This window comes from Coregonus lavaretus (genome assembly GCF_964263955.1).
Source record: "Coregonus lavaretus genome assembly, chromosome: 33".
Classification (NCBI taxonomy): domain Eukaryota; kingdom Metazoa; phylum Chordata; class Actinopteri; order Salmoniformes; family Salmonidae; genus Coregonus; species Coregonus lavaretus.
Window position 1 is genome coordinate 15,794,187 of NC_140020.1, and position 11,565 is coordinate 15,805,751.

At 44.4% G+C, this 11,565-nt stretch overlaps 1 protein-coding gene across 1 annotated transcript in view; it reads right to left on the reverse strand.

Annotated features, from left to right (window-relative positions):
- The window catches only part of LOC311108517 (afadin-like), a 119,497-nt gene extending 115,588 nt beyond the window's left edge, over positions 1-3,909 (reverse strand). The window contains 1 exon segment of the mRNA XM_084151163.1: positions 3,623-3,909. Within this exon segment, the coding sequence (XP_084007289.1) occupies positions 3,623-3,724 (102 nt within the window). The 5' untranslated portion in view covers positions 3,725-3,909.
- Positions 3,910-11,565: the final 7,656 nt, after the last annotated feature.

An 11,565-nucleotide genomic window follows, 5' to 3' on the forward strand; every position in this document is an offset into this window, starting at 1 on the left:
AACTCCCCAAATACTGGTGTGCCAAGCTTGTAGCGCCATACCCAAGAAGATTCGAGACTGTAATCGCTGCAAAAAGGTGGTTCAACAAAGTACTGAGTAAAGGGTCTGAATATTTATGTAAATGTGATATTTCAGTTTTGTATTTTTTATACATTCGCAAAAAAAAAAAAAATTTGCATTGTCGTTATGGAGTATTGTGTGTATTTTAATCAATTTTGGAATAAGACTGTAACGTAACAAAATGTGGAAAAAGTGAAGGTGTCTGAATACTTTCCGAATGCACTCTTCAAAATGACACACATCACAGGGCTTTCTATGAAACCACAATCCTTCACACGACTTCCAATGTATCAGTTAATATAACAATTTGTGGTGAACTGACACAGTAGAGATGAATGTATAATGCTCTGTTGGTATCGATTTTGTCCATTTTGCCAAGAAGGCACAAAGCCCTCTGCTGTGCTCATCACTAGTATGAGCACAGCAGGGCTCCCGAGTGGCGCAGCAGTCTAAGGCACTGCATCTCAGTGCTTGAGGCGTCACTACAGACTCCCTGGTTCGATTCCAGGCTGTATCACAACCGGCCGTGATTCGGAGTCCCATAGGGCGGCGCACAATTGGCCCAGCGTCATCCAGGTTTGGCCGGTGTAGGCCGTCATTGTAAATAAGAATTTGTTCTTAACTGATTTGCCTAGTTAAATAAAGGAAAAATTAAAATAAATAAAAAAATTATGCTGCCATGGCAATAGAGTGAGCCAGCAACAAGTCACATGCTGGAGAGGAGAGGCCTGCTTGACAAGAACCTCTCCAGTCATACATGACCTGGAACAATAACACACACCTGCTCAAGGCCACATGACATCAGTCTTTTGCTAGTGGATGACGAAAGCAGATAAGTTAACAAGATATTTCACTTTGTCCATGTGTAAGGCAGGACAACACAACAGCATGGTTAAAAACGAACTGGGATTAAACATTATCTATCAAAGGGCCAGATGGTCAGTTTGAATATACGTAATATTGCTCTGATCACTAACTCAGTCCTCTTTCCCTTCAAAGTATAACAAAAACAAGCTGTGAAACTATGCTTTATTTTGGTTGGCAGCAGTGGCACACAAAACAGGCGAGCGCTTAATTTCTGGCCAATCCAACCCATAGTCAACATACCCAGCTTTCCCCCAGGTGGCCACCTTCACACAATCACACTTCCTCCAGGATCACAGTCGGCACACATTGCCAGTCAGAGGGCGGATGTGATAGGTTCTAAAAAGCGCACCGTTCCACTGACGCCAACAATCAAATCACTGGCTTCCACAGGGATGGAATGGAAGCCCGGAGGCCAACAAAGCTGGTTTCTGACGAACAGACCCAACCTTCTGACAGGACGCAATGCTCCACAGGGCCTTGATTTGGGCCTGTCAAAAGTTTCCATCCACCCTCTCTCAAGCCATGCAGTTAATGAGGATCAATACGAAATTGGAGAGGAAAATGCTGTTTAGCTTGTTTTAAAATGTAAGCCCTTAAGACTGCTGGTATTGTATTTTGGCCGTACTCCAAAGGATAGAGACTTGGTCAGCAGTTACAACTAGTTGAATATCTTATAGCATTTGTCAAGACTATTAAGGGAGAAGAAAAAAAATCCCGCTCTACACAAGCCAATAGTATGCCTGAAAAGCAGCAGTTTCATACCAACCACAAACAAACCAAACGTGCTAATTGCTATATGATTGTGTGGTAATGTAATGAGAGGAAGTGAATTCCACAGGACATAGTCAGAGGGAAGAGATACACTGGCCCATCTGCTTTAAAATAACCAGCCATGGGGACATGCTATAAAACAATGTCATTAACATCTTTGCAAGAAATTAATAATTTATTGGCTTAAGGAGCTCTTGTCACACATGGGCTAAAAATGACATAACATTCTGCATCAGAAGGCCTCTATTATGGTAATGACAACCAACAATCTCTCTGACATTTTGTTGGCAAGTTCATAAGCAATGAAGGAAATACAAAATTGACGTAGGTTTGTGGGTGTGGAGAGCAATGACTGTAGAGTGAGGAGGGTTGTGTGTGTGTTGCATGTGAGACATGTTATACCAACCATCACAAAAGCAAATTCTCTTAAGCAAATGCAAAATAATGCACATGTAAATAAGAGAAGGGGAATACTGACTCAGGACTACATGATTCCCAGAACACAGCAGCAACAGTTAGGCCTAGTTAGTGAAGCTGTCCTTCTGTCCAAAGCTAATTAATCGGATCAGAGGGGACCCCCATCACCCCAATACTTAGACTTGTCTTGCAACTCGGAGCAAGGTGGGGGTAGCTGGCTGCTGCCTGCGCGCCTAAAAACACTTTACTACAAGTAGCAAACTACACACACAGTCTACCAAAGATTAGCTAGATCTGAAACCCATCAGACAAAAACAACAACCACGTGCGTGTTGGATGCAATAAATATAAACAGGACATGAGACGCAAGAGCACGAATCATTTTAGTAGTTAGTTTGATTAGAACAGAGAGATAGGTAGCTAGCCAACCATCATCATAAATGGTCAGCGTCAGTAGACCACTTAACGTTAGCCTAGCTAGCTAGCCAGCCATCTGGCTATATTGAGAGACCCAGCAACAGGCTAAAAACTTAACATTGTCTTAGCAAACACTTAACGTTATTTTATATAGTAGAACATACAGTAGTCTTTATTGACACTAGCTAGCTACCTTACGACCTAAGGTAGTGGCATAGCTACATGATGAGTGGCAAACAAAATGGCTTTAAGAGTAACGTTAGTCCATTAGTGGGCTAGTCATCATCCCAACTCAACACTATCTATAACGTTAGATGATAGCTAAACTAGCTAAAGACGCCGAAGTGTTTTAGTTTGCTGCTACAGTAACTAGCTATCCATCATCATGGTGCTGAAATACAAAGTGGCCTTATGGCAATCTAGCGATATGAGCATAGTACTGTTAGCTAATGTGTGATTCACTTGTTTCCAATGTGAATAAACGTAGTTGATTTGTTAAAACCAACAAAAGAAATGCAAAACAATTGTCTATCTGTAACTAGCTAGATACGGGGTCGGGATTTTTCCAGGTAACCGTCCACGTTGGATTGCATCTGTGTGTGTTCAGATGCTAGCTTGGAAGCGAATACAGTCAAACGTGACTGACATGAAATTGTAGCAAGTTTACAATCTCCTGCATCAATTATTGTATTCACCTCATCGGCCATTGCATGCACTTGCCATAGCTAGAAACTGGAGCGTGCTGCTGCTGAGCAAGAAAACAGGCTCGAGTTGTCTTTCTAGCTATCTCTCAAACATTACGTCGTTAGCTAGCGCCAATGATCTGGTTGACAGGTTGGTTAGCTCAGTAACTAGTTTGATTTGTGATTAAGGTGTGGATAATTTGTGTTTTTCGAGTTTGATACAGTTTTGGTCATTTGCGCATTTCAACAGTGCTGTGCAGGTATTTGTTAACAAACGTGTTTGGTTGACAATTCATTATCAGACGAGAGAATCCGCCCGCGTATCTCCCGGTCTTCTTCCCACTTGGGAATGATTGCCTCTCTCCCGACGGGTGCGGCCTGTACTCAGGGAAGGTCCACGGACTCACCTCGGTGGGTTGGCTGATCTCGAACAGGTCGAGCCGGTTGGCGTTCCAGTGGTTAATGATGTCGGCTAGTTTCCGCCGCTCCTCCTCCCTGCTCCCCGACATTCTGAATCCCGAATGATACTCTCTACTGAAGAAAAATCCCTTTGTCGGCGATAAAAGGCCTCTGATCGGATAACTTCACTGGGAGAAAAAATGCGCACAGTATATGGGCTCTATACGGTTCGAGTGTTTCGTTGTCACGGGTAGCTGTACCTCTTGCGGACCGCTCCTCTTTCGCTTATCGCACTCGGTTCTCTCTCCCCGGGAAGCAAATGGAACTATTTTAGCGCGCGTTCACGCCCTTACAATTCGCCCTGCACGAGCACAACCGTGATGTGTGCCTGTCCCCGCGTTAACTATTTCGACTCCAGTACAGCGTCCAGTCAATACAATAAATAGATAAACATTTCAATTGCCAGTTGTGTGACCATAAGAATGGTCAATGAAACTTTGTAAATTTACAGGCAGGTCATTGTATTTTACTGTAATTTAATGACTGCTGAATCTTGTCAGGAAAATATTATATATTCGTGTAAATTGTCATCTAATTCTATGTAATCTAATATGGCAGTAGGCCTATGTGTATTATCAAGTAAACAAGCATTGAAGTGGACCCTGTTTCCCTCCTTGTCCCCAAAACAGATCTGAGTCAGCAGGTTGAACAATATGGTTGAATGTCACACTGGCTACCATGGCAATGTCATCATCCTGTGACCACACCCACTGAGACAGAGGTTTGTTTTGGATCTAAGAAACATATACAGTTACATGACATAGGCCTACCATGTGATTGAAGGTTCAAATGGTGATAGCCTCTTAATTCATATTCATTTTATTGCTACAGCAACATTTTGATTCTGAAATAGGTTTGGCACAATAATCAAGACTAAAAGCTTTGGAAAGGTCAGCATTGAATACAACAACCTCTTGCTTTAGTGTGTGCTGTAATTGTCTGACAGGACATGTTTTATGGGATCATAAAAACTGGGATGAACAGAGCTTTGGCTCATGTGGCTTTGTCTGTGTGGCCTATCCGGCGTAGCTTTCACTCCTGTGCTCATGCGAAGATGGAAGGGCCATGGGGCGTGCACAGTCAGACAGCATCATGTTAGACCTGACGAGCCCAGCTGTGCAGTCCTGGGCAGCAGTCAAGTCAATGAGGCAGGCAGGGCTACTGTGGCCACTGACGCAATATGAGCTCATTTACATCACTACATTACGTCAGTACTGAGCTGCCTGCGTGCTAAGGTTATATGGGCACACAGGGCTGGGCACTATACGGCTAAGTAGAGTCTATACCATCCTACAGAGCACCAAGACAAAGCATTCTTATACCAGGGCCAGGGGATAGAGTAAAAATCAGAGGATAAAGGGATGTTTTCTGTCTACTAAGATAGTACTTTATTGTTCCTCAAAGAGGAAATCTAAATGCACCAATCATTCCATCAGACACAAGTAAATAAAGACAAGATCCTTCAGTAACATTCAGTTGGACATATATTGTGAATGAAAATTACTTTGGTTTAGTCCATCTTCACCATTTCTATTTTTGCTTTGTGCCATTTTACTGAGGTGATGAAATGCTTATGTTAGCATGGCTCTGTTTGCAGAGGTGTGATTTCACCTCCCACCATTTTATATCTATATCAGGGGAGACATTTCACACCGTAATGGAATTTCAATTATCACAATTAAATTAGCCTTATCCCTAACCTGGCCAACAGAGGGAGAAATATGTGGTGGAAAACTGGAGTGTGTTGAGTTCAACAGAACGGTGTGCAACGTTTAATTCAAAAGAAGCGGAACCGAAAGGCCAGTTGGAGAATGGTGGGATTATGGTGACCCAGAGAGCGATTGTGTATGCTGTGTGCTGCACCATTTATGTGTTTTAAAATGGTCACACCCATATTGATCAGGCCACACCTCTGCACACCCACCGAATAGGAGCAAACGTACCTCAAAGGCTATTAATTACTGCAGTGGGCTAAATCAGGGTCATACAGAGTGGTCCTTGGTAGTCTTAAACAAATCTACTTTGAAACAAAAGTACACACCTCACACACATGGTTATGGGCTTAAAGAAAAGAAGACACCTGTACCATTTCAGATATAGAGTTGAAATGTATTAAATGTTGAGTTTGCATCCCAATATTACACTTTATATACATCACAAAATACTGAAATATAACAAAACCGTTTGACATAGAACAATGGATTTTCGGCGTAAAAAAAAGAAAAGTTTATTGATTATGAAATTATGAAAAATATTAATACCATTCCACCCATGAAGCTACTAGGTCATTTGACTGCAGAAAACTACAGAACGGTGCACACCGTTTAGAGGAAATGTGTCATTCATTATAAATCATCACATAACGTGGAAAACATTGAACCGAACTGAACGCACCCCTGGGGAAATGTATAGATATTAGATGCAAAGGACACGTTACTGTATATATTTAATGTTGTCAACATCTATGCAAAATGTCATCAAATGAATAGCTAACCTAAAATTGACAAAGGCAAAGAACATATTTTTCTATGTCACCATGGTACTGAACAGCAAATGATGTGTCATCACAACTTAAACAAGACACATTCTGCTGATTGACTTCTCCACCATCCCAAAGGTTGTGCAGATGTCTTGGAAAAGTGTAACAGTGGCTAGATTTTGTTATTGGGTGTGAAAACACACTGTCAAAAGAATTGCGTCCCCGGAGAAGGAACCTCTCACAGACGTGATGAATTTCACATTTGAGATCAGCCTACCAAACAAATACACTACACACTCAAGGTTAGAGAGAGGCTGTCTATACTTTATTCGAGTTCAACTGTACACTGGAAAAGACACATTTACCCTGAGAATCAGAACAGTCTTTACTACAGCCATATTCTAGATGTCAAGAGGAGGAAGGTCTCAATGAAGGTGTGACCTTGGAGTGGCCAATACATGAATCAGCTGCAGCACCAGCAATATAATGGCATTTACAGTGTCAGTGTCCTTTGAGGCCTCTCTCTCTCAACCCTGTGTCATCCATCCTGTTACGTGTCACACCAAAGAGGCTTAGTTGGAACGGCTCCAGCCAAGGTGTCCAGGCAGACAGAGCTGTATAAATATTTGCTCTGGCAGAGTTTGGATTTGATTATTAAAATGGCGACTGTTGACAGTGGAGGCTCTATAAATCTCTGCCTCCGTATTAACCTCTGTGTCACCAGGCCAGCAAATGCCCTACAGGTCTCAGGAACACAACAGAGAGGATGACAAATTAAGGGGAAATAAGGCCTGTAGTCAAACAGGAATACATATAGAGCCAATGTGGTATTTCAGATGTCCTGTCATTGTACATGTACAGTACAGTATACACAAAATAGTGTATGTAACACCTGAGCAAGAATAGGTCAGTCAGGTCAATGTAGATGCCAATGAATTGTCATTTTGATAAAAAAATTAATGAATAAAGTATATAGCTCGGACTCCCGAGTGCGGCAGCAGTCTAAGGCACTGCATCTCAGTGCTTGAGGTGTCACTACAGACCCCCTGGTTCGATTCCAGGCTGTATCACAACCGGCCGTGATTGGGAGTCCCATAGGGCGGCGCACAATTGGCCCAGCGTCGTCCGGGTTTGGCCGGTGTAGGCCGTCATTGTAAATAAGAATTTGTTCTTAACTGACTTGCCTAGTTAAATAAAGGTACAATTAAAAAAAATTAAAAAAAATAGCTATTTTATGGAAAAAGTCAACCAAAACTCCCTCATCAACCTGCTGTAAGCGTGGGCATTCAGTTGAAGTTTGCTATTGTTGCCATGGTGCAGGTGTTGTGCGGCGGAGTCAGGTAATTATGTCATGGCCTTCAGTCATTGAGAAATACAAATAATTCAAATATGTTTTACACTAATAAGAACCTAAGAGAGTGGAGAGGAGTTTGGAGAAACATTTGCATTTAAGCAAAGGAACAGTACAAAAGCACATTACTTGTGAAAGATTAGCTCTTTAAAACATATGCTGTATTCTGTGGCCAATGAGGTGGAGATATACTGTATCACCCCAGACAGGAAGAGGCTGAGTTATCTGCTAACATGGTTTCCTGCTGTGGTTTTAACTTCTGCTGTGTCAGGCAGACCTTTTTCAGATCAGTGCCTTCGGAGAGTATTCAGACCCCTTTACTTTTTCCACATTTTGTTACGTTACAGCCTTATTCTAAAATGGATTAAATCAAACAAAATCCTCAGCAATCTACACACAATACCCCATAATGACAAAGCAAAAACAGGTTTTTAGAAATGCTTGCAAATGTATTACGAATAAAAAACAGAAATACCTTATTTACATAAGTATTCAGACCCTTTGCTATGAGACTCGAAATTGAGCTCAGGTGCATCCTGTTTCCATTGGTCATCCTTGAGATGTTTCTACAACTTGATTAGAGTTCACCTGTGGTAAATTCAATTGATTAGACATGATTTGGAAAGGCACACACCTGTCTATATAAGGTCCCACAGTTGACAGTTCATGTCAGAGCAAAAACCAAGCCATGAGGTTGAAGGAATTGTCTGTAGAGCTCCGAGACAGGATTGTGTTGAGGCACAGATCTGGTCAAGGGTACCAAAACATTTCTGCAGCATTGAAGGTCCCCAAGAACATAGTGACCTCCATCATTCTTAAATGGAAGAAGTTTGGAACTACCAAGACTCTTCCTAGAGCTGGCCGCCTGGCCAAACTGATCAATCGGGGGAGAAGGGCTTGGTCAGGGAGGTGACCAAGAACCCGATGGTCACTCTGACAGAGCTCTAGAGTTCCCCTGTGGAGATGGGAAAAACTTCCAGAAGGACAACCATCTCTGCAGCACTCCACTAATCAGGCCTTTATGGTAGAGTGGCCAGACGGAAGCCACTCCTCAGTAAAAGGCACATAACAACCCGCTTGGAGTTTGCCAAAAGGCACCTAAAGACTCTCAGACCATGAGAAACAAGATTCTCTGGTCTGATGAAACCAAGATTGAACTCTTTGGCCTGAATGCCAAGCATCACGTCTGGAGGAAACCTGGCACAATCCCTACGGTGAAGCATGGTGGTGGCAGCATCATGTTGTGGGGATGTTTTTCAGCCGCAGGGACTGGGAGATCCTTGATGAAAACTTGCTCTAGAGCGCTCAGGACCTCAGACTGGGGTGAAGGTTTCACCTTCCAACAGTACAACGACCCTAGGCACACAGCCAAGACAATGCAGGAGTGGCTTTCAGGACAAGTCTCTGAATGTTCTTGAGTGGCCCAGCCAGAGCCCGGACTTGAACCCGATCGAACATCTCTGGAGAGACCTGAAAATAGCTGTGCAGCAACGCTCCCCATCCAACCTGACAGAGCTTGAGAGGATCTACAGAGAAGAATGGGAGATACTCCCCAAATACAGGTGTGCCAAGCTTGTAGTGTCATAACCAAGTGTCACGCCCTGGCTCTGGGACTCTGTTATGTTGAGCCAGGGTATGTTGTTTCATTGTGTTTGTGTTCTAGGTTCTGTATCTAGCTCATGTGTTTCTGTGTTGGCCGGGGTGGTTCTCAATCAGAGGCAACGAGTGTCAGCTGTTGCTTGTTGTCTCTGATTGGGAACCATACTTAGGCAGCCTGTTTTCCACAGTGTTTTGTGGGATCTTGTTCCGTGTATGGTTTGTGTCTGTTACTTAGGACTTCACGTATCGTTTTGTTCGTGTGGTGAATCTAAATTAAAAGTATGTTCACTCATCACGCTGCGCATTGGTCCACTTCCTCCAACGATCGTGACAGAAGATCCCACCATAACTGGACCAAGCAGCGTGTCCAGGAGCCAACGCCAGAGAGAACTCTAGCGGATATCCACCTCGACTGGGTCAAGCAGCGTGTCCAGGAGCCAACGCCAGAGGTAACTCTAGCGGATATCCATCTCGACTGGGTCAAGCCGCGTGAGGAGGAGAGAGGTTGGACTTGGGAGCAGAGGATGGAGAGTCTGGCGAGAGCCATGGAGGCCATATCCACGGGGGAGAGACAAACCCAAAAAAATTTTAGGGGGGAGCTCACACCGTGGACGACGGGGGCTGCTGGAGGCAGATAAGGGGCGAGTTAGTGGACGAGGAGAGAAGGCCACCGGGTTACGGGAGCCATTGGCGAGTAGAGGGAAGGGAAATGTAGAGGCACGGCGAGAGGTACTGAGGTGTGTTGCCAGTCCGGTCCGGCCCGTTCCTGATCCCCGGGTAAGGCCAGTGGTGTGTGTTCCCAGTGCGGTCCGGCCTGTTCCTGTCCCTCGCACCAAGCCTATGGTGCGCGTCGCCAGCCCGGTCCGGCCCGTACCTGCTCCCCGCACCAAGCCTGTGGTGCGCTTCGTCAGCCCGGTTCGGCCCGTCCCTGCTCCCCGCACCAAGCCTGTGGTGCGCGTCGTCAGCCCGGTCTGGCTCGTTCCTGCTCCCCGCACCAAGCCTGTGGTGCGCGTCGTCAGTCCGGTCCGGCTCGTTCCTGCTCCCCGCACCAAGCCTGTGGTGCGCGTCGTCAGTCCGGCACAGCCCGTGCCGGGGTCACCGGTGCCTGGTCAGGTACCGGTCAGCTGCTCCACATCGGAGCCTAAGCATTCCGCTCCACCGATGTCCAGTCCAGCTCCAGCCAGCGGGGCCAGACCGGACCAGGGGCGCTACGGAGGGTGGTGGTCAAGCCCGGAGCCGGAACCGCCTCCGAGGAGGAATGCCGACCCGGCCCTCCCCTGTTCGGTTTATGTTTGGCGCGGTCGCAGATTACATTTTTTTTTGGGGGGGGGGGGGGGGGGGGTACTGTCACGCCCTGGCTCTGGGACTCTGTTATGTTGAGCCAGGGTGTGTTGTTTCATTGTGTTTGTGTTCTAGGTTCTGTATCTAGCTCATGTGTTTCTGTGTTGGCCGGGGTGGTTCTCAATCAGAGGCAACGAGTGTCAGCTGTTGCTTGTTGTCTCTGATTGGGTACCATACTTAGGCAGCCTGTTTTCCACAGTGTTTTGTGGGATCTTGTTCCGTGTATGGTTTGTGTCTGTTACTTAGGACTTCACGTATCGTTTTGTTGTTTTGTTCGTGTGGTGAATCTAAATTAAAAGTATGTTCACTCATCACGCTGCGCATTGGTCCACTTCCTCCAACGATCGTGACACCAAGAAGACTCAAGGCTGTAATCGCTGCCAAAGGTGCTTCAACAAAGTACTGAGTAAAGGGTCTGAATACTTACATAAATGTGATATTTCATTATTATTATTTTTTAAATTAAAATTGTAAAAAAATATTTAAAAAAAACAGTTTTTGCTTTGTCATTATGGTGTATTGTGTGTAGTTTGATGAGGGGGAAAAAACAATTGAATCTATTTTAGAATAAGGCTGTAACGTAACAAAATGTGGAAAAAGTCAAGGGGTCTGAATACTTTCCGAATGCACTGTATACTTCCACACATATTTAGTAATTCTGAATAGGTTTACTGTAGATTATCAACAACTGATTGGTTAATAGCCTGCTTTTACTTTCACTAAATGAAATGCTCAGGAATTTATATTTAAAAAGTTTAACTTAAATGAATTCATAATGTTTTAGATATGAGGCTTGTGCTTTGAAAGACTGACCCCATTCAAAGCCAGTTTAAAGTTACAGGAAGTCAGCCTTGCCATAATAGAAGGCTTTGAGCCCACAGGAAGGAAGATCTGGTGCTGTCTCCACAACTGCCACATATAGATAAATTGTCTCCTTGGCACCACACTGGACAATAGGACATCAATCAAAGACCACAAAAAGGAATCCATGGTGGAGCCCTGCCAAGCTGCTAATAAAGATACAGTAGACTAGACGGTGCATATTGTTGAGGGCATCACGGGCAGTGTGCCTGGTTCACTGAGCAATGGCCCTCCTGTCTCATTACTCTTATTGGTCCAAT